Source organism: Nelumbo lutea, chromosome 6 (assembly GCF_056320005.1).
Source record: "Nelumbo lutea isolate HS-2025 chromosome 6, American lotus-T2T, whole genome shotgun sequence".
Lineage (NCBI taxonomy): Eukaryota > Viridiplantae > Streptophyta > Magnoliopsida > Proteales > Nelumbonaceae > Nelumbo > Nelumbo lutea.
In genome coordinates this window covers 66,255,519-66,279,180 of record NC_142689.1, presented here as the reverse complement: position 1 = coordinate 66,279,180, position 23,662 = coordinate 66,255,519, and the positions used below count along the sequence as shown (strand labels likewise).

General features: G+C 41.2%; 2 protein-coding genes and 1 long non-coding RNA gene across 3 annotated transcripts; all 3 read left to right on the top strand.

Moving 5' to 3' along the window:
* Positions 1 to 1,061: 1,061 nt before the first annotated feature.
* LOC148849341 (uncharacterized) lies at positions 1,062 to 1,670 on the top strand. Its single transcript, XM_088951404.1, has one exon. It carries the CDS (start codon positions 1,062 to 1,064, stop codon positions 1,668 to 1,670), a length of 609 nt encoding a protein of 202 aa, XP_088807530.1.
* Positions 1,671 to 14,807: 13,137 nt separating this feature from the next.
* On the top strand, positions 14,808 to 19,683 carry LOC148849340 (protein DETOXIFICATION 33-like). Its single transcript, XM_088950410.1, has 9 exons — positions 14,808 to 15,314; positions 16,634 to 17,175; positions 17,861 to 17,947; positions 18,052 to 18,108; positions 18,321 to 18,559; positions 18,709 to 18,827; positions 19,022 to 19,108; positions 19,185 to 19,253; positions 19,368 to 19,683. Exons 1-9 carry the CDS (start codon positions 15,033 to 15,035, stop codon positions 19,398 to 19,400), a joined length of 1,515 nt encoding a protein of 504 aa, XP_088806536.1. The 5' UTR covers positions 14,808 to 15,032; the 3' UTR covers positions 19,401 to 19,683.
* A 2,874-nt stretch (positions 19,684 to 22,557) lies between these two features.
* On the top strand, positions 22,558 to 23,656 carry LOC148849339 (uncharacterized). The gene is made up of 2 exons (XR_016100892.1): positions 22,558 to 22,647; positions 22,723 to 23,656. It is a non-coding gene; the product is annotated as an uncharacterized LOC148849339 (long non-coding RNA).
* Positions 23,657 to 23,662: the final 6 nt, after the last annotated feature.

Genomic DNA, 23,662 nt, shown 5'->3' with positions numbered 1-23,662 from the left:
GGGACCTATCCAATCACCCCATCCAGCAAGATCCTGCTCGCGTTCATGAGAACATCAGTAACAAAGATCAGCTCCCTCCTCGTGACAGTGTCTGGGATCGGGAGCATACTAGAGTTGAGGTTTCGGCCAGTACCGAGGTGAACAACACCAACCACGAAGTAGCAAAGAAGCAACGTTGTCGCCGAGCACGCCGCAACTCGGGTAAGAGCAGCGCTCCTTCTACAACAACAGAGAAAAGGTGGGAAGAAGTGAGCTCGATAGCTGCACAGTCGGCTCCTATCTCACTGAGTCAGCCTTTCCCCTAGCACCCGAGATCCTTTTGGCCCCAAGACCGAAGGGCTTCAAGACACCCGCCCTGGAGACTTATGACAGAAACACAAATCCAAATGATCATGTAGATAGTTTCCAGTCTTTGATGCTACTCGCCGGGGCAGACAACGTCGGCCTCTGTATGGCCTTCTCGACAACCTTCAGAGAGACCGCCAAATCGTGGTATAGGATTTTACCTCAAGGATCGATCAGGACATGGCAGAAGTTCATCGACTTATTCACAACCCACTTCGTCACAAGTAAGAAGTGCCTGAAGTTCGTGACGAGCCTTCTGAACGTGGTCTAGCGGGAGAATGAGTCGCTAAGAGACTACACCAAGCGATTCAACTTGGAGAGGTTACAAGTACCAAACCTTGACCGCGTCGTGTAGCTCACTGTGGCCCAAAAAGGAGTCTGCCAACCAAACTTCCATTGGCATCTCGAGTTGAACCCACCTAAAAAATGGAGGCATTCCTCGATGAGGCTGACAAGTTCATCAAAGCAGAAAAGGTTCATGGGTCTCGGTTATAGCTGCACCAGGCCAGGAAAAGGAAGAGGGCAGAAGAAGAACCAAGTAGTAGCAAGCACCAGTGGCGAAAGAGCAAGTCCCCGTGCAACAAGCAAAGCAAGTCATAGAGAAAGAGACAGTCACCACCTCGAGGTTCTAGGTCAGGTCGGTGATATAGGACCCCCTCCCCCCAATCTAGAGATCTAGCTACACTGCCCTGAATGCCAAGCGGGGTGAAATCCTGATGGCAATCAAAGATACCGGCTACGTCAAGTGGCCACCCAGGATAAGAGGAGACCCAGCAAACAAGAAACCCAACATGTATTTCCATTTCCATCGAGACATTGGGCATAATACTGAAAGTTGTCGCAACCTAAAGAATGAAAATGAAGAGTTGATCCACCGCGGTTGTCTGGGGAAGTTTATCAAGTATGAAGACAGAGAAGGGGAGCACCGACCTGCCGAGCAGCGGAGAGACATGCCAGAACTGAGCAGGCAGAATGACCGTGATCAACAGCCACCTTGGCAACCGCCAGCAAAAGACAGACTGATCCGTGGGGTGGTCAACATGATTACCGATGGGTCCATTATAGTGGGTCACAGCATAGCAACGGGGAAGCTATCAGTTCAGGAGCTTGAGCATGAAGATAAGAACCCACCGAAGTGCCCTCGGGTAGAGGAGGTGATCTACTTCACCAAGGATGATGCTTGCGGGATCCAGTACCCACACGATGATGACATCGTCATCAAAATGATAATAAATTCCTTCAAGGTGAAGCGGATACTAGTAGACTCAGGCAGTTTTGTGGACATAATATTCCTGGAAGCATTCGATAAGTTGAAGTTGAAGTGAAAGGACCTTCATCCGGAAGACACCCTTGGCTAGGTTTAGTAGAGACATGGTGAAGCCCCTTGGTAGAATTATGGTAACAGTAGTAGCAGGAGCGAGGCCCAACACAGTCCGATTTGAGCACACGTTCCTGGTGATCGCCACCCCGTCCCCCTACAACGTGATCCTAGGCCAGCCCATCCTGCATGCACTACGTGCGGTAGTGTCAACCTACTACCTTATGATGAAATTCTCGACAAGCTACAGTGTGGGGGTAGTACGGCGCGACCAACTGGAGTCGCGAAAGTGCTACATCACGGCGCTGAAGGGCAAGGTGAAGCTTGTCAATGACATCGAGCTGGAACCTCCCCCCAAGCACACTGATGAGTGAGCTGCACTGATGGAGGACATAATCTAGGTCCCGATTTTTTATACTGAGCCCATGAAGACTCTCCAGATCGGCGCTCACCTAAACGAACCACTCCGCTCACAACTGGTAAGTTTTTTATTAAGTAATTTAGATGTTTTTGCTTGGTCGGCATTGAACCTAGTATTATAACTCACAAGCTTAACGTGGACCCTTTAGTAGATGAGGACGTCGGGAAGCTCCTTACAGCGAACTTTGTTAAGGAGGTCCAGTACCTGATCTAGGTAGTAAATCCTGTGCTCATGAAGAAAGCCAAAAGCAAGTGACGCATGTGCATCGACTACATCGACCTCAACAGAACCTGCCCAAAGGAGAGCTTTCCCTCCAAGGATAGATTTCCTAGTAGATGCGGCCTTGGGGCATGAGTTGCTGAGCTTCATGAACGCCTACTCCGGCTATAACCAAATCAAAATGGACTTAGCCGACCAGGAAAAGGCTGCCTTTGTAACCGATCTAGGCCTATACTGTTATAAACTAATGCCCTTTGGACTAAAAAAACGCTGGAACAACCTTCCAATGACTTGTAAATAAAGTTTTTGAGCCTTTTATAGGCAATAAAATAGAATGTTATGTTGATGACATGGTCATGAAGACCCAGTTTTCCCCTTCTTTGATTAATGATTTAGATTATGCTTTTCAAATTTTAAGAAAATTTAACATGAACCTCAACCCGAACAAATGTGTCTTCGGGGTCACGTCGAGTAAGTTCCTCGGGTATATAGTGAACTGGTGTGGCATCGAAGCCAACTCAGAAAAAATAAAGGTCATTTTAGATATAAGACCACCCCAAAACATAAAAGAAGTACAAAGGCTAACTGGCCAAATAGCTATCCTGAACCGGTTTATGTCTAAATTGGGTGGCCGATGTCTACCTTTCTTTCAGGCTATTAAAAAGAACGAGGACTTCGAATGATCTGAGGAGTGCCAGCTTGCATTCGATGAACTCAAAAAATACCTTAGTACCCCACCGGTTTTAACCCAACCTAAACCTAGAGACGAGCTTAGACTTTACCTCTCCACGAATGACGGGGTGGTCAGTTCGGTACTAATCAGAGAAGTAGAACGAGTCTAGAGGCTCATCTACTACATAAGTAAAGTTTTATAGGCAGTTGACACAAGGTACCCCAACATCGAAAAGTTGGCCTATGCCCTATTTATTGCTGCTCGAAAGCTATGCCCATACTTTCAAGCTCACACCATCGTCATCATCACCGAAAAACCACTAAGGCACGTTCTTCAGAAGCCCAAGATCTCAGTCAGATTGACAAAGTGGGCCATTGAGCTAAGCGAGTACGACATCCAGTTCTACTCCAACTATTAAAGCTCAAGTCCTGACTGATTTTGTTACATAATGTACGTTTAGCACGCCCAACCCTGAGGTGGCTGAGCTGACTAGCACTTCGGAGGCATCAACCAACACGACACCGGTTTTGATCAGGGATGCCCCAACCTGGGACAAGGAGCCCTAGATCCTCCACGTCGACGGTTCATCTAATCAGCGAGGAAGTAGAGCTAGACTCATAATGTATGGCCAAGCGGAGTGAAACTGGAGTATGCTCTCCGATTCGGATTTGAAGCGTCGAACAATGAAGCGAACTACAAGGCTCTGATAGTTAGGCTGACATTTCCGAAAGAGGTCAGAGTGAAGCACGTCGTGGTATGCAGCAACTCTCAGTTGGTCGTGAACCAGGTGCATGGCGAGTATGAGGCTTGAGAACCTGTCATGATGGCCTACTTAGCCAAAGTGAGGGAACTCCTACCCAGCTTCCACTCTTGGTTCATTTGGAAAGTACCGAGGTCCGAGATTGTTGAGGCCGATGCATTCTCAAAGTTGGCTAGAGCTAGCAACAACACATTGAAGACAGTATACATCGAAGGTCTGCCTTAACCTAGCATTGTTAGGGTGGCAGAATATGTCGCTCCTGTGTTACGAGCAAAACCGAGATGGGTCAACCCGCTTGTTGACTATCTGATCCACGAGACCCTACCAGCAGAGCATAATGCATCTCACAGGGTAGATCGTCAGTCAGCTCGGTATGTTCTTATTGATGGGCGAATATATAGGAGATCCCTTGCGCTCCCCTACCTGCGCTGCTTATGACCTTTAAAAGCCAATCGGGTGCTACACCTGAGGGGCATGGTGCTTGCCCAAAAAGCGATAAGGCAAGGATATTACCGCCCTACCATGAAAGCGAATGCAATCGAACTTGTTCGGAAGTGTGACAACTGCTAGAGGCATGCTAACATCCTTCATCAACCTGCCGCCGACCTGAAGTATCTGACTAGCATGTGGCCTTTGGCCCAATGGGGAATAGACATCCTTGATCCGTTCCTACCTACAACTGGGTAGAGAAGATTCTTGGTCGTGGCAGTTGATTATTTTACGAAGTGGGTGGAAGTCGAGCCCTTGGTAACAATCACATCCAGGAATGTGTAGAATTTCTTCTGGAGGAACATAGTATGTCGATTCGGACTACCTAAGGTGCTGATCTATGACAATGGGAAACATTTTGAAAATATCAAGTTCCAGAACCGGTGCATCGAGATGGGGATCCAGACGGTGGTGCATCCCCAAGCGAATGGATAGGCTGAGGTGATGAACAAGGCGATTCTCCATGGAGTGAAAGCTCTCCTGGCGTAAGCTGAGTTTGTGGGTCAACAAGCTGCCCAACATCCTATGGGCCTACATGGCCACCATCAAGACCGCAATCGGCGAGACAACGTTTAACTTGACCTACGGTACGGTAGTCGTCATACCAATTGAGATCAAAGTACCAACCTTGCAGCTAGCGGCGTACAACGAGGCCAGCGACGATGAGCTACGAACAAACCTCGACTTGGTTGAAGAGGTACATGACCTGGCCTACCAATAGTGAGTAGCTCGATACTACAATGCTCGAGTCAAGCGATGCTAATTCTGCATTGGTGACCTCATACTCCAGAAAGTGATGGTACTTGAGCCCGGTGTGGGTAAGCTTGGACCAAACTAGGAGGATCCGTACAGAGTAAGATGAGTATTTGGTGAAGGAATGTATGAACTCGAGACGTTGGAAAGGAGGCAGGTGCCCCATGCCTAGAACGTCGACAACCTAAGAAGATACTACCTGTGAGCTCGGGAAACAAGCATTTGCCAAAATCTTTTAAGTCTAGATGACCATCCGCTTAGGCGAATTGGTCAAGTCGTACATCGGCTAAATGATACAACAAAGAGTGGACCACTAGTTGCTCCCAAATCCTAAGGGCCACAGTGCCAAGCCAATATTGACCTTAGCGCTAAAGATGAATAAGACCCAGTCGCTTTCTAAGCACATGGGCAGCACGGGCGATCCTCACTTATGCCTCATTGGTGTATAGGCAATTCAGGTCACATACCCTATAATGCTTGTTCACTTCAATTTATAGTTACTTTGGGTTACTCCTTGTTGTGCCTAGTTGTGCTAAAATCTTGGCACCTACGGGCAACCTACACTTGGAAAAATTTTCAAGTACAAAACATTGTATGCAGGGTGACAAAAAGAGCATTTCATTTATTCCAAAAAAGGATGATTTGTACATTCAGCAAAAAGAAGGGGGAAAATTACTAAACCGAGCACGGAGGCTCGACAAAGATTGTGTTTATAGGGGGTCCAAAGAAAAGAAGCAAAAAGTTCAGTCTTCATGGGGCTCCTTGCCCCCACCTTCAACATCTTTAGCAGAATTCTTGGTCGGCTCAACCTCCATAACGTCTTCAGCAACAAAAACCTCATCAGCCTCCACGACCTCATCAATTGTGGCATCCGGGCCCTTTTTCATTGCTCCCCTGTTAAGACTATCGTCACTCTACTCGTTGGAGTATGCCTCTTGGTCAACTTCTATGACCGTCTTAGTGGTGACTCGGACCATGGTGATAGCTTCGAGGTCGAGCTCGAGGAACTTGCGCTTGGTCAACCAACGGCAAAGTTTGAAGCCCTTCTGAAAGGCATCTAAACTGACCTCCTCTCTCATTTGATTGTACTCCGGTGAGGCTTTGTCGGCAACAACAGCGGCGACCCCGATGTCCTTAATACCTTGGATAAGAGCGGCCTCACACTTGGTAGAAGCAACTTTCAACTCCTCGATTTCCTTCATCAGTTTCTCGTTCTGTTCCTTCTTCGCTAGCACCTCAGCCTCCAGTTTCTAGAGCATCAACAACCTTCAACATTCGACTCTAGCACTCTGCGAGTGCTCCCTCGGCGTGTTCAATTTTCACCTCGGCGTCCAGTGCCCTTTTTAGGTGCTGCTCAGTCTACTGCATAAGGGAGTGGATCATGGAGTTCACCTGCAAAAGTAAACGAATTTACTAAGTATGAAAGATGGAGCGAGTAGAAGCAAGGTACCGAGATCGGAGACATACCGCCATAACATGACTTATAGCCTTAGTGTCGAGTTGAGCGCCAGGCAACCCGACAAACTTAGAGACCACCTTGGGAAAAACCACATCCTTACTCTTTAAGAGGCTAGTCTGCGCATTCAAGACACTTCAGACCATCTTGGGGCCGTCACCAGAAGAACTGGCCTCGAGATTAACGGTCTGAGGTTCGGATCCTGGAACTGCCTTAGGTTGGGGAGGCGAAGACTCCTTCTCTTGGTCCTCCTCGACCAAGTTGATGATCGAAGGGTCTTCATTTGGAACAGGGGTGGCGGGCTCGACTTTAGGCTCCTGGGAACTTTCACCTCAAGATGTCTTTCTCTTCTTCATACCTACGAAGAGGTTGGTTATCAAGACACCCGTCATAACACCAAAGGAAAGCAAGCACCCTATTAGCCGAAGTGATAAAAAAGATAACAGAAAAAAAGAAAAGTGTGTGCGTGCCGAGGTGGCGACCTACTCGGAGAACTCAACCTAATTTAACAAGTTTGTCCTCAGCCAAATATTTTCCCAATTCCAAACCAAGCTCAACTAAGGACCACATCTTCTTTTTCATCTTCCTACTCAAGCAGTCTCCGGAGTTACTAATGGTGGTTCTCCATTGAGTTGTTAAGGGCCACCCCCTTCAATGATCACTATAAAATACCTAGTCTTTTAGGCCGACACCTTAGAAGGGTACCCATGGAGCAGCTTAAACCCATGTCGGTAAGCAATGTAGTAACTAAATTTGTCTACCCCCTTCAGGCCGATAGGGTTCTTTTTTATTGAGCATAGTGAGGTGAAGGTATCAATATCTAGGGGAAGGCCACGGTCATAAAACAAGGAGATGGTGCTAACCACAGTTGACCATGGTACGAACCAAGTTCGAATGAAGCTGGTCAATGGTGACACCGAAGAAGTTTAACACTTCAATAATAAAAGGGTGAAGAGGGAACCAAAGCCCAACAATCAACTACTCCTCGAAGACGATGATTTCATCGTCATCATGTTCCCAGGGAAAACTCTTCAAAGGAAGGTTATAGCCATAGTGATCGGGGAACTTATAATGGACAGCCAGAGCACTAATCCGCTTGGGCATCAAAATAGAAGGACCGAAGCAATCTGGCCCCCGAGGAGGACGAACGCGATGAGAAGATGATACCTTTTTACCAAAAGCTTGTCGCTCCTAAACCGAGGTGTTTGCCTCGACTAGGATAGACTCTGAACTATGGGTCAACATGACCATCTTGGCCAGGCCAGATTTCAAGTCTTGGACCGAGGTGCCCTCTTCGGCCTGATCCAAATCACTACTCATATTAAACAGGCTACCAGTACTACCACTTGACATATTGGAAGCAAGAAAACTAAGGCAAGGGAAGGTGACTTACCTAAGACAATAGAAGGGAAAACAACCTCAAAGACAAGACAAAGACCACCGACCGAGAAGCTAGCACACGACCTCTAGAGCACAAGAATCCGAAATGAGACAAGGCGAATGGGACCCCAAGGCCCCTATTTATAGTCGTTGTAGCCGGTCATAGATGGCTCAGATCGTCTTGATCCAATGACTCCTATAAAACCAGTCGCATGACTTCCGATCGTAAAATCAGTTGAGCATGCATTTTGACATTCGTGGAGTTTGTAATCCGAGTGGCATCCGCACATCTTCGATACACAACCTGGTTTATGGTTCAGCCTATTGGATCATTAATTTGACATCTATATCGAACCTCGGTTAGGGAAAAGACCGGGCCAAATCTGCCTAAGCTCGTCATGAACTCCCTGCACCGGGTCAGGACCCCTGGCACGAGGAGTGAGGGCAATTGATGAGGGGTGATTTGGCACGATCTACTAATGAGCAAACACATGGACATGACCTGCTAACTGGACATTGACTCGGCATTTCCTACCACCTCAGTAGGTTAGGTCACCTTGGGCACCTCGAGCACCTTGGCCAGGACCGAGGTCCAAGTAACTTGCGATGGCCCAACCTGCTGAAGTGACATGTAGCCTATTTCTAGAAGCTAGACAGGTGTCTCCAAGCTCTCTGGGATCATGCCACATGTATGTAGGTCTTATCCTCATCCTGCCCGAATCAGACGAACTCGATAAGCCTTATCAGCTAGCACGAAGTCCACCCTTTGGTGTAGAATGGACTCTTAATAGCACGGGCAGAAGATCTCGGACGTATTTCGTGAGGACCACGACAACTCACCTATATAAAGGCACCTATCTCAACAACATAAGGTACACACGATTATTTGTTCACTAGCTTGATAGCATATAAACTTTCAGTTCGCACTACAGAACACTAACTAAAGCATCGGAGCGCCCACACCGAGTAAGCCACCCCAGGTCCTCTGAGCATCCCTTTCTTGCAGTTCAACCGGCCAGCAAAGCAAACCAACATCCGAGCTACCCTCCAGGTAGGAGCTTCCAAATCGTGCACCATTACCTTGGATTTCAAAAGGTTCTACTTTTGGATTCAAGGGGTATGGTTACATGTAGAAAAAATATCCTATCCACAATCATCTTTTTCCTTCTTTCATTTTTTTTCTTTGTTCCTTTGCTCTCTATAGAATGACTCTATTGAACAAAGAGAAGTTTGATGATCAAGCCCAAGATTCCCAAGGCATATCTATGCTCTCTCCCTCGATGAACCTAAAAGCTAAGGATTTCTCCGTTCGCAAAACAACAAATCCCATTTAAGGATTCCTTTCATATGGAGTTGAACTTGTCTACTCTAATTCCCTTCTCAACCCTTCACACCGAAGTTCTTACATGAATTGCATAAACTTTAGTCCATCTCCTAAACTCAATTAGAACAAGTGAACAACAACAACCACAATATCCCCTTCGCCATTTTATTGATGATTGGCCCAAGAACCGCTCTGATTGCCCTGGCATTGCCTTGCCTGAGGTGGAAGAAATCCAATAACATCAGACACAGCTCTCTATTTTAATCCTTGTTGGCTTCCTAAGAGTTCTCATCATCCTCATCTTCACCCACCCATGAGAAACTCACTCTCTTGCATGGGAAATCAATGTTCGTGTTTTAGTTTAGAAGGAAGAGAAAGCTTAGTATATGACAGAAGGAAGGTTTTTGTCGAATTCTTTAAAAGATTTGGAGAAGCTTTGTTAAAGTGAAACTAAAGGGGAGCCTTTTATGATTGTCAGAAACTTCAGGAAAAATCTTTGTATTTTACCCTTTTTTATATATTTTTTAGGACTGAAAATGATTGAGATATTCATAACCTGGATCATACCTACGCCTTTTTATCTACATTTACCATAACGCAGGATTGCTATCTTGATGTCAACCTAACTGCCAGTTCTGGTAGAACTTCTTGTTTTCAAACATTATGTTGCAAAATCGAGTTGTGCTACCGTTTAAATTTTAAAGTACCAGCTCGGGTTTTGTTCAGGCACTTTGGTCTGAGTGGAGTTGAGTAGGAGTGAACATGAACGGAGTTTTTCACAAGCTATTTAAGCTTAGGCTCATAAAAAGGTTGACTCGGTTCAGTCTAAACTGAGTTTTAACTTTTGAGTCAAGTTCGAATCCAACATATAGACTCGTTTATTAATCAAGCCAAGTTCCAACCAATGAAATTCACGAGCCTAATCAAGTTTATATTTATATACTATTTTTACTTTTTTATAATATAATATAATAATAAATAATTATTTATATTTGTAACTTTTTTATATTTAGTCACTGTTGAACTTGACCCAAGCCGAATTCGAGTTTATATGTTTCTAATTCTAATTTGAATTCGAGTAGAAATGGGAAGGAAAATTGGAATCAGCAAGTATAGGATTTCAATCTTGAGGGGCAGGGAATGGCCATTCCCTCAAATGGGAGAATGCCATTTCAGTAGGAATGGGAATGAGATTCCAATTCCATCCAACCAAATGGTTGGAATCGGAACCAGACCCCTATTCCACAAATCAAATGGGGCCTTTCTAAGGGTCTGTTTGGTTTGTAGTTAGAATTGGAATCGAAATCGAAATCCTTCGAAATCAGAATGGGAATGAAATTCCAATTCCGCACAACCAAACAGTTAGAATCGGAATAATCCATTCCATTCCGATTCCAGACCCCTATTCCTGCAAATCAAACGGACCTTAAGGCTATGTTTGGTTTGAAGGAAAATATATGGAAAAAAAGGGAAATGTAAGAAAATCTATACAAGATTTGTAAAGATTTCCCTATATTTCCCTTCCTTTCCCTATTCTTTCCTTCAAACCAAACACAGCCTAAATGTTTTGCCTCTTTGAATCATGCAATGCACCATATTTTTTATTATTTTTTTTTTTGTATTGAACATATAGATATTTTGAAATTCAGATCTCCTACCCACTTAATTCACAGTTATGCATTGGAAACATTTCCCCAATGATAACATGGGAGATGTTCTGAATGTACAACTGTACTGAGGATGGGTGGGAGATCCAAACTCAATATTTAGCCATTGACCAAAGTAATTTTAAGAAATGAGATGCATGAATATGTGAGCACATCTTCACACCGTTCTCACAGCCACTTGCAGCCCAATCGACTAAAATATGCATATCCGCTGGTACAAATTAATATATTAAATACATCCAAAATTAAATAATATTATATACATTTGAATGAAAGAGTTATTTTAAATTAATATTATCTCCATATCTATATAATTTATACAGAGGAACAAAGATCCACAAATATCCACAAGTCAACTTTATATAATTCTTGCACTTCTTCACAAGCAACAATATATCATTTTTATTATATTTATTAAAATTTAAAAATTAAGCTTGATATAAAATTGTGTATAGGCTTGCCTCAATCTCTGCTGGCCTATACCAATCCCTATATCAATCTATATTAGTCTTTATCGCTTTGAATTGGTCCAATAAGAAACTGGTAACTGTTTATTGCGCTTTTCTGCATATGGATATTTATCCAATAAAATATTATCAGATTCCTATAAAAATGGGACACAGGTAACTAGTAACGCACCAGATTTCAGCATAAACTGCAACTCAGGAAATGTGTGTTGGGCGGGGGGATGAATGACTATCAAGATAGTCCGGATCTCCTGCCCACGTTTATCTCAGCCACTCATGGAGAACATTTCATCTTCTGTATAGTATTATGCAGGGGGAGATGTTCCCAATTCATTGGGGGCGGTGTATTGTGGGTAGGTGTGGGTAGGGTTCTCATGGGCAGGAGATTCGGAGTCCTATCAAGATTCTATCTGATATCACTTTTTTCGGGCTTTTGAGTTTATAACCGACTTCGGATCTCCTACCCACGCCTACCTACAATACACTATCCCCCGTGAATTAAGAAAATCTCCCCCACATAATATTATTCAGAGGATGAGATATTCTCCATGTGTAACTGCGATTAACATGGATAGAATTCTTGTGGGCAAGAGATCCAAACTCTTTATAACCATATCTCTTTTTATCGTAAATCAACTAGACAGTGAAGAATTCAGATCACCTCCCAATAAAATACGCTCTAACACCTTACCAATAACATCTGACACCACACATCTTATACATAACAGGTCCTACTTTTATAATGGCCCCAGTGATATGGTGAGATGTATAATGTCAGATTAAATTGGTAGGGTTCTCCCCACATGCACATCTCAGCATGCATTGAGAACATTTATTATAGTTGTCATTGGGAGATGTTCCCAACGTGAATTCTGTAATTGGTGAATAGAATTTTGGTTAGATTTGGTTTGGTAAGTTTAGGTTTTGACCTCAATTTGGGTTCAAGCTAAATTTTATGTTTAGTGTCGGTCTCTGTTAGCTCATAATCTAACCCAATTCATGTAATTTCTACCCTTATGTTATTGGAGAAGATCAAAAGGGATTCAAATAAATTTAAGAGAAAATGAGGGGTTTTAAGGGTGAGGGAAGATGTGCAAAAAATGAGAGGAAGAGAATTCAGTGTGAGCATTAAATTGAAAGCAATGTTTCTAAAACCGATCCATAGGCTGAATTGTTTTTGTCATTGTGTGTGTTTAAATATATATTTTTGCATTAATATAGAAATATGTTTTAGATATGTTATATGTATTATTTTATATTTAATTTATGTTTTTTAAATCAGTTTTTAATTTTTTTTATTTATAAAAACATTAAAATTTGCAATTACAAGCTGATGGTGCGCGATCTAAATACTCCTAATTGGAGGATGACCTAGAACTTGACTGCATGGCGAGCTGGTTCGGTCTGCAAAACAATGAAGCTCAAGGAATCCTAGGTGACTAACTCAATAGGATTGCTCTCATGCTAAAATTAGTATTGCAAGCTGAAAGTTGAAAGATAAATATATTAGTGAACAAATAATCGCGTGTACCTGGACCCTAAAGCCTTAATATAAATAAACTATCGTGTATGTCACAAAACACAGTTCGGGGACTTTGGGGCAGTTCTATCTGCGGTGTAGAGTAGGAGTTAGGACCTGCCACTGGCACTGAATCGCATCATATTAACTTATTTTTTATTTCAAACAGTGCTGTGTCCGTTTTCCATTGGAATCGCATCCCATCACAGTTGCAGCAGATGTACTCTGATCAACTGCTGCCTGTGTTGGGTCATTGTTAATATAAACTCAAATGGTCCATATGCAAGGACTCTTGGTCTTATAATTATTGCACACCGCATATCTAGTCAGTTAAAAGAAGTTGGTTTTGCATCTTTTGGAGCACTACTCATACTAGGTTGGATTTGGGATTTTATTGAATTCAGATCAGCTAAAGCTATATCTCTGTAGAGCCAGGCTTGCCGGTGAGAGAGTGGGAGTGCAATCAACGTAGTTGAGCACGAAAATTCTTTTCTTCTTTTATTTTGAAATCTAGTTTGGGAACTGGATGACCCAAAGACTTTATGTTTATATTGAGTAAGATTTAGTTGAACGTTTTAGTTGTTCAATGGCTGTGGAATCAATGATAAGATTTGATGTCAGTATTAAATACATGGAGCCTGCATCTTTTACAGTGGGGCCTATGAATTTATTATTAATGTGAAACTTTATCATTAGTTTCACAGTCCACTAAATAGCTAAGGCGTTCAACTAATCCAAATTCGTTTATATTGCATTGCATTAGCCAAAAGCCTGTAATACAACCATCCCCTAAACTATGGTCACCATAATTTGATCCCAAGTCTCCACTACAACAAATTGAACAACTTACCAACTGAACCCATCAATTTGTCTGTTGTAGTGGTTGTTAGTTTAGTTTGGTCTTGTATTGTGCTTTTTGTTCTTATCCTTGTAGTGGTTGACTGGTTGTTTCCTTGCGGAAAAAAATAAAAAGATTTTCATTACTTCCTAAAATAGTTATTATATGTAAGGGTATTTTTGTACTTTGAGTATTTTAAAATAAATATTTCTAAATAGTACCCATTATTTTGCTTAGCATTATATGAAATACCTCTGTAAAAAGGGTTCTTTAAACGTATCTATACTATGCCAAAATGCAGTTCTCCATGTCAGACTAGACTGTTTTTCAAATCCTTTAAACTTTGTATTTTTTTTAATTTTAAAAATTAATAATTAAATACCGGGCTCTTTAAACTCACCAACAACCAGTTCAGTTAAGACATTGACTGTAATACGGGTAGATTTTTAATACCCATGCATTGCACGGGTCTCTTCAAGTCTAAAACTAAAATCAAAAGTCATAAACATTATCATTGTGAGAGTTTCCCATAAATTAATCGAAAAAGTACGGACAGGCCTAATGCAGATTTCTGATTCTCACTGCAAAGTTATAAACATTCAGAATGTTCAAAAACCACACTCTATACACTCATACCAACCCGTGAATTAGCATCAATTTGTATCTGGCACCTACCCCCAATGTACTTTGAATCTACAAATTTTGACCTTGGAATTATCGGTCATTCTCCCTAAATTAATAAATTACTCGTCGATATTCATCAAAATTCACGAGGGTGTGGGGGTGGATGGTTTGATTGATCAAGCTCCCATAGGCTAGATAAGCTGCGTTTGATGGCTGTAATAGGGCCATTTTAACTAATAAGTGCGCCTTTCATGTAGCAGCTTATGATGTTTCATGTAGCGCCTTTATTTTATTTAATTAATAAAATAAAAAATTACAAAAATGTAATATAAATATATTTATACATATATTAATTTAAACATATCCTTTTATAAATAAATTTATATATATCAGACCGGATCTTTCTAAAATTGGATCTTCTAATTCTACAATCCTTATCTGACTCCGACAAAAATAAGATCAGATTTGACCCGATCCATTTGCACCCTGTTATAAGTACGGTCTAAATGGTTGTGGGCCATAAATATCTCTGGCTGGGGGCATTGTCCCTTATTAATCTACGGCCCATAATACAGAGGTCAACCTCGATTGTAAGCAAGGAAAACGACGGAATGTTATATATAAAGTTCAACGGAAAATCCGATATCTCTGCCCACGAGAAATCCGCTCTCGGTGAACCTCCCACGAGCTTCCTGTCTAGGCTGCTGCAATAACTATCGGACTATTATAAGATCGTGCTCTTCTCCACTTCCACTGAGACGAGAGAGAAGAAGAAGAAGATGAGGAGGAGCGACACCGTGAACGGCGGCGAACTGAATGAGCGGCTTTTGGAACGAGAAGCAAACATCGAGGAGATTGGGAGTTGTGTGCATTTCGTCAAGGAAGCGATAAACGAGAACAAGAAGCTCTGGTATTTGGCTGCTCCCGCCATTTTCACTTCCATCGCTCAGTATTCTCTTGGAGCCATCACTCAAGTGTTCGCTGGCCATCTCACCACTCTCGAGCTCGATGCCGTCTCCACTGAGAACATGGTCATCGCTGGCCTCGCTTTCGGCATCATGGTAATCTGCTCTCCTCGTCTTCTCCCCTTAATTTCTCTCACATATCTGCATGTAGAGCTAGAAGAATTAATAAATCTTACATCCGATGACGGACTTTAGTTTAGGTTTTGACAATCGAAAATTTCGAATGGAATGCTTCGATTTTACATTTTCTATTTTTCTTTTCTTTTGGACTTTCATTAAGTTCTTGTTGGTAGTTGTCGTCACGGCATCAAGAGATCACATTTAACCAGTAGTCTTACAAGTATCATGATCCACCATTTAATTGGTCCTACTGAAGAGATCGAGTCGTGCCAAATATCAGCATGATTAAATTGAAGAATTCATTTGATCTTCACATACAAACATAGAAAATTTTTATGTTTAGTGAGAATCGAATCCTCATTATGAGCCATTTGGGAGGGCTTAGGGCTTATGCTTTGATTAAGAGCCCTTTTGGTAGGGATTCTGCATCAGAGGTGAGTTTGGATGGTGGTTGAGCATCTGTGTTTCCATGCAGCTATTTCATATTGGGTGGGGCCTACCTCATTTAATGTTGGGTCAAGATCGACTATTTCATTTTCATATATGATATACGTGCGAGTGCGACTGTTCATCTAAGAAACCCTCGTTGAATAGAAAAAAAAAAAAAATCTGAGTGAAGTACTTGAAGCTGTAAGATGACGTTTATCATATTATAGCCTTCCTACATTTTAAATTATGTCCTATTTGTCATTATTGCCACTCATATTTTTTGTATTTATCCCCAATACTTCAATATGAACCCCTCTTCTTAGTTTGACCAAATTATCACAATATTAATGGGATTTTCCAAAGAAATCTTTTGGCCGCCCAATTCATCCAATTTCTTCCTTCATTGATTTTTGTTGCCATTCCAATTCAGATTCGATCCTTACAAAACCGTCTTCACAGCCCCTTTAATAAAAAATTATGGGATATTCCCAATGGAAGGATGCAAAAAGTTGTGAGTATCATGGTTTTGAAAATAGGATCGGACCAATTAACCCAGAAATTGGCATGATTTCGAGTCTGATTTTAGACCATAAAACCATCAGATGGTCAAAACTGTTTCATTTTCGGTCAAGTTTTCAAAACCCAAATCCGAGTTTGTCTGATTCAATCTGTCAACCCTTTCTTCAGCCACTTTTAATTTTTCTCACCGACTATAGTGAACCCAAGACAAAAGCCAGAAAGTGGATTTTGTTCCGGTTGGTTATTAGTGTGCAACAATTTTTCAATTCTATGTTGTTGTAAATTTTGACAGCAAAAATTAGCAAGCATATACCTTTCTGTACTCATCCTTCTTGTAATTTCAACAGTTGGGAATGGGGAGTGCACTGGAGACACTGTGTGGGCAAGCATTCGGAGCAAAGCAGCTACACATGCTGGGTGTCTACATGCAGCGTTCCTGGGTCATACTCAACGTAACGTGCGTCTGTCTACTCCCCATTTATATCTTTGCCACACCGATCCTGAAGCTCTTCGGCCAGAACGACCAGATCGCTGAGCTTGCTGGAAAGTTCTCGCTCTACATGATCCCACAGTTGTTCGCCTACGGCTTCAATTTCCCCATACAGAAGTTCTTACAGGCACAAAGCAAAGTAATGACGATGGCATGGGTATCTGGGGTAGCCCTTTTGTTCCATATCTTGTTGAGCTGGTTATTCATAGTTCAGTTCAAGCTCGGCTTGACCGGTGCAGCGGCCGCGCTCAATATATCATGGTGGGTGGTGGTGTTGGGCCAGTTTGCTTACATAGCCATGGGCTATTGCCCTGGTGCCTGGACCGGCTTCAGTTGGAGCGCCTTCCGTGACTTGGGAGCTTTCGCCCGCCTCTCAGTTGCTTCGGCCATCATGATGTGGTAAGAGCCAATTAATTTGGCCAAACCCCATTTTGAGACCCTTCTCTCATTGGCCCCAGCAACATTTGGTGGTGCTTGTTAGGGCCCACATTTGAACAATTTAGGGTCTGTTTGGTTCACAGTCAGAATTAGAATCAGAAACGAAATTTTTAGAAATCTGAAAGGTTGGTTCAAACAGGAATGGAAATGAGAATTGGAATCAGCAAGAATGAGATTCCATTCCCAAGTGAAGGGCAGGGAATGGCTATTCCCTCAAATGGGGGAATGCCACTCCATTGTAATGGGAATGGGATTTCGATTCTTCCAACCAAACAGTTGGTATCAGAATACCCCATTCCAATTCCAATTCTGGACCCCTATTTCTACAAATCAAACAGGGCCTTATTTGGGTTCGCAGGAATAGGGGTCTGGAATCGGCCATTCCAATTCCAACTGTTTGATCAAATGGAGTTGAAATCCCATTTTCATTCTTGGTAGAATGAAATTTCCTCATTCATCTCCCTTCCTTGCCAATGAAATCTCATTCCAGCTTATTCCAATTTCCTAATGAACCAAACAGATGGAATAGACCATTCGGATTCCCGGTGCAAACCGAACTGACCCTGAGTTGTTTTGCAGTTCTATATATTATTATTAGCTAGCACTCATATTTGTGATTAACGGGTCCTCTCTCATGACCATGTAGCCTTGAATTCTGGTACTACATGGTACTGATCGTGCTGGCCGGCCGCTTGAAGAATGCCGAAATAGCAGTAGCTGCCATATCAATATGGTAAGGCTCTAGTCTGCTAGCTATATATATAAATTAAACGGCAGACCAATTTTCAGTGACTAAAGCTTCATTATTGACATTATTGTTCTGTTTAATCTATGCAGTAACAACTTGAATGGGTGGGAGATCATGATATTCTTCGGCTTCAATGCAGCTATCAGGTAAGCATGTATTTGTACCTGTCATCCACTGTACTAGGGACAAAATGCCCCACATATGTTGGCTATGATCTGTAGATTCAGATGCTTGGCTAAAATGTGAGGACACTTTGGACCATAAATTGAGTATATTTGAAAGGGTTGATAGATCACCCATTACAGATTTACTGTTAAGAACTGTACTGTCAGTAACTTGTTTCCATGTGCTGCTGCAGTGTGAGGATCTCAAATGAACTAGGAGCTGGTCGGCCAAATGCAGCCAAATTCTCAATACTAGTGGTGGTGCTTTCTTCAGCACTGATGGGGATGGTATTCTTCGTCCTCGTCCTAGCTCTGAGAAATGTGTATGCTCTCCCCTTCACAAACAGCTCCGAGGTTGCTGATGTTGTCTCTCATCTCGCCGTCATCTTCGCCTTCACATTGTTACTTAACAGTGTTCAACCTGTTCTAACAGGTAAGTAAGAAAAATATAAAACAGGCTGCTGCATCTTCTCATTGCCACCATGGCTACAACAAGTGCCCCCCTCTTTCCAACATGACCCAGAAGTATCATTCAAATCTGGAAAGTCTTAAATCTTAAAGCTGCACATCTTCTGATTGCAGGAGTGGCCGTAGGAGCAGGATGGCAGTGGTTAGTGGCTTATGTCAATGTGGGATGTTATTACATTGTTGGCATTCCTCTTGGGTTCTGCCTCGGCTCTCTATTGAACATGGGAGTAAAGGTACACTAAATCAAACTCGTCCCCTGGGCCATCTATTGATCAGTAATCCTTGAAAATTTATGGGACCATTCTACTGGTCCTGTGATCCTAGTCAATTAACTGGATTTTGATGTATTACCTGGCATAACACTTGTCTTTGAATCATTTATTTCAAGTTCTGATCAATTTGAATGTTTTCGACATCTAATTGACAGGGAATATGGACTGGAATGATCACTGGAGTGGGCTTGCAAACCTTGATCCTTACAGGAATTACTCTTGCCACAAATTGGAACAAAGAGGTCTCTCTCTCTCTCTCTCTCTCTCTCTCTCTCTCTCTCTCTCTCGTTTAAAAGTCTCTCTTGCTCTTCGTTGCAGGCTATGCAAGCAGAATCTAGGATAAAGAAATGGGGTGGCTCTATAGACTCTCCAGTGAAAAACATAAAGGTAGTAAATCTACTTTGAAGACTGGGAGTACATACTCTTATCCTACTCGGGGAAATAAGATCAGCATTTCTCATCTATCTCTATCCTAAAGCTGTTCTTGTTTGTGGTTGGCAGGATTTCGAGAGCAAAAAGGTTTACAATGTTTAGGTTGATAAGACTACAAGTCACCAAACGAGGGGATCTAGCCAATCTCGCATGCCTATGAGCTTTCCTACTTCTCAAAATCGCCTGATGATTCACGGTTCATCGGTTCATAGTGATATTGATATATCTTTTTTTACCCGGTTACAATTAAGTGACTATTCGCACCATTTGCTTTGAAAAACAGAGACATTTTCACGGACAAAAGAAAGCAGAGTGTAAAAGCTGTACTGTATACTTGCTTAGAGGTAAACATTTTCCAAAGATAAACAAATGTCATCATTCGGTACTTTCGGTTCTGAAGATTTTGAGCTAGAGAGAGAGAGAGAGAGAGAGAGAGGGGGTTCGGATTCTTCTGAACCATGACTACCTGGTTTCACGTAAACCCAGCCTTAATCCTATCTACTTGTGGTTGTGGTGGGCTACACGAATCCTGTTTTCCCAATCTGTTTTATCAAAAATAGGAAACACCACAAAAATTCAATTTTAGGATCAAAAAAGTTATTATGTCAGTTACCAACCTAACACACAATAAAAAAACAAAAACAAAAACAACATGACGATACCGAAATTGTAGGACTAAATATCTGATTTCATATTAAAACTTTAAGGGTTAATTGTTGAAACCTTCCCTAAAGTTTATGACAGTTGAAACCAATTGCAATCACCTTCTTAGGCTTTCTAATAAGATTGGACGGATTTGGGGCAGTGATTCATATGAATAAAAATTTTGAAAAACAAACATTTTTGTTAAAAGTAATTGTATGGGTATTTTAGATATTTTAATGTTTTTTTAGAAAATTCTACTAGAGGGGTCTATTTGGTCTAATCCAATCCAATCCGATGTGAGTCCATTACAAATGGATTAGGTCCAATGCAAGCCAATGAATAATTTGTACCATTTTGGACTAGTCCAATTCAATGTCTAGACCGTCCAATTTGTTCAAATTTGTTTTAATTTGGATTGGTATCAACTCAAACCTGATCCATTGACACTTATATTCATATCTTATATCAATGACCGGATAATGGCTTAATCCAACCGAATCCAATATAAATTTATTACGGGTGGACCAGGTCTAGTCCAATCTAATATATATTTTGGACCGGATTGGTCCAATCAGATATGTCTTGTTGGTCCGTCCAAACCATTCAAATTGATTTTGGATTGGACCCGTCCAGTCCAAGACCGGTCCATTGTCACCCTTAGCCACTAGCCCTTATTTATTTGCACTAATTATAAATAAGTTCAATACTAATGAAGAATTAAATGCAATTAAGCTTATGAAGTATGAACAAATGCCTTAGAAATAAAGGGTTTTAAGAGTGTAAATCAAAATGCACTTAGACTTCACTTAGAAATACTGCAAACAAATTATGTTAAATGCAAATACAAATGCACGGTTTCATGACAAATGATGGGATTTGTATTGCATTGTACATATTTATATTTACACAATCAAGGTTCAAATTTTTGATAGGAATCATTTCGTATAAGGGGTGTTTTGGGTCAATGAGTGGTTCTGGGGGTAGATCGGCCTTAAACCAGCCTCTCTGAACCAAATTCAAAAAAAATAAAAAAAAAAATAGTACCAATACAGGCCGATACGCCCTACTAGTGTATTGCCTTGTATCGATATTTTGAACCTTGTTTAGGCTCCTCCCAAACAGAGAATTTAGGATTGGGGACCAAGAGACAACTCAATGTGAACTTACTTGGTTCAATAATTTATAACAAATGAGAGATTGAGGTAGGGGTGCAAATGACCGATCCTATTTTGTCGGATCAAATATCCCTATTTCAGATCTTTGGATCGGAATATGATCACCCCCATCCAATCCGATATAATATATATGTTATATCTATATATAATATGTTATATATATTTTATTTATAAATATGTTATTTATATTGCATATTTGTACATTTTTATATTATTTGTTTTTTATGAAAAACATGTATATATATGATAAAAATGGTTGAAAAAAATTTGTATTTTTTGTTTTTCTTTATTTTAGTTGTTATATTTTCTCTTCCTTTTAATAATTTGTTTATTTTTTAAAAAATGAAATCGGATCGGATTGGATTGGATTCAAATATTCAACATTCTGATTGGATTCAAATTCGAATCAGTATGAAATCCAATCGGATCAGATCTATAGTGTATCAGATCACATTCAAATCAGATCCAATCAGATCTTCGAATCAGACCAGATCTATAGTGTATCAAATTGAATTCGAATATACCCTAATTCGAATACGATATGATATGTTTGCATCCCTAGATTGACAATGATGTTGCCCATATAATTAGATTAGGATGGGTAAAATATACAAGTGCATTCGCAAGTTTTGTTGTAGGCATATACAAGTTAGATTAGAAGGAATATATATACCTTTATATATTTTCATAATATATGTTATAAATATAAAAAACTGAAAAACCAAAAGAACCAAACCAATCACCCAATTGGTTTTGGTTTGGTTTCAATTCACGATTTTTCAAAACAAGTGATACCGGTCTTGTTTCAAAAAATAGCTCATGGTTTAGCTAAATATACTATGAGCACCCCTACCTAACTCTAATAGATGATAAAATGAGATAATGTATACTAACCTATAAAAGGTGATTTGCTGCAAGTTAAAGAGGCTAAAAATGCTAGAGGTAGACAAAAGAGGGCATGGGTAAAATTAGCAAAAAATGATTTAAGCGCTAATAATTTATCTACATATATGACATTAAAAATATGAAATGGCAAAATAGGATTCATGTAGCAGACCCCATATAGTTGGAAAAAGGTTTGGTTGATGATGATGATTATCTTCGTGGACTCATAAGGCTTAAAAGGATTTCAAGCTTCCAAACGTAATTCTATGTTTTGTATAATTTGCTAAATCATGTAAAGTAAAGATATAAAGAAAAGAAGTGTATTGTACATTTATTAGTAAAGTAAATTTCTTAAACTACCCTTATGCTTTAACTAATTAACTAAGTGTACCCTTACTGTTTGAAAATTGACTAACCCTACCCCTATTGTTTCTGACAATTGATTAGGTCTTACTATTCTCGTTACATATGGATAGAATGGTTGAAATGTCCATTTTACCCTTTAATTCAAACTTTTTTGTCCCTCGTTTTAACACGTTTGTGCGGGTTTACTCAGTTGAACAGAACACCCGAAAGCAGAGACGGAGCACCATCGCCATCGCCTGCGACAGCGGTTGCTGCAACTTCCAAACGGGAGAACTTTGGTGAGAAATAGTATTTTTGGGATTTCTCCTTAGCAGGTTGAGCTACTGTTCATCTTCTTTCTCCACTCGACACAGATGACACAAAGCGGCAACACTCGACACAGATCTCACTTCCCCTGTTTAAGTCTGAGACGGTGAGACCAGCTCATCTCCGCTACTAATTCTAGCAGCAACAATGGTCTCTCTCTTCTTTCCGCTATCCTTCTTCTTCTCTTTCCTGCCGGAACCAGAGAGACCTATGCTTTTGTCGAACTAAAATGGAAGTTGGATGTCCAGACTGGCACTTGAGACTAGAGGAGATCCTCTGGTTCAATCTGAAAGTGGCGATGGGTTTAGAAAACTCCTCAATGTTGTCGATGCATTGATGAATCGGGAGCAAGCCTCGGGGTGTGGTGGCTGTGACTTGCGACTCGATGGACAGATGGATACTCCACTACGTCTGCCATCGATGTATACACCGTCGATTGTGCACATCAAACAAAAGTTTTTTGGTGAAGTTCTCTCTCTCTAGGGTGTAGTCGGTTGATTGTTTGAGAGAGAGAGAGAGAGTTCTGCTTGAACTAACGGTCATATTCCCTGAGCAAATAAGGAGGCAGGGAACGAATGATTTTTGGAGATTGGGAAGATGGAGGATTTAGGGAGAGATCTGTTTCAGTCCCCTTTAAATTTTTGGGTTTTGCATCAATCGATCATTTCGGTTTTCCAAGAGAAGAGAACTAACGGAAGGCTACATACCAAGAACACACACTGGGAAAAACGTTCTCTCATTTTGTTCCTTCTCGTGCTGATACATTGATGCTGATGCCGATGCCGATGCTGATGCCAGAGATAACCAACTTCGAGCCCCCTCTCTCCCTCTAGAGCTGATACCAGAATCATCTCTCCCAAACTAAAAAGGGTACTTTCAAACATAAAAGGGTAAATTGGGCATTTTCAAAATTATAACAATCACATAATGGCACATGTGAGAACATTAACGATAAAGAAAGTATTAGTCAATTGTCATAAACAATAG

Bases quoted from the DNA above. Each gene is read 5' to 3' on its own strand.
- LOC148849340 (XM_088950410.1), top strand. From the start codon at position 15,033: ATGAGGAGGAGCGACACCGTGAACGGCGGCGAACTGAATGAGCGGCTT. The intron at 17,948-18,051 runs GTAAGGCTCTAG...TAATCTATGCAG, and splicing joins GTAGCTGCCATATCAATATG to TAACAACTTGAATGGGTGGG. The intron at 19,254-19,367 runs GTAGTAAATCTA...TGTGGTTGGCAG, and splicing joins CTCCAGTGAAAAACATAAAG to GATTTCGAGAGCAAAAAGGT.
- LOC148849341 (XM_088951404.1), top strand. From the start codon at position 1,062: ATGGCAATCAAAGATACCGGCTACGTCAAGTGGCCACCCAGGATAAGA.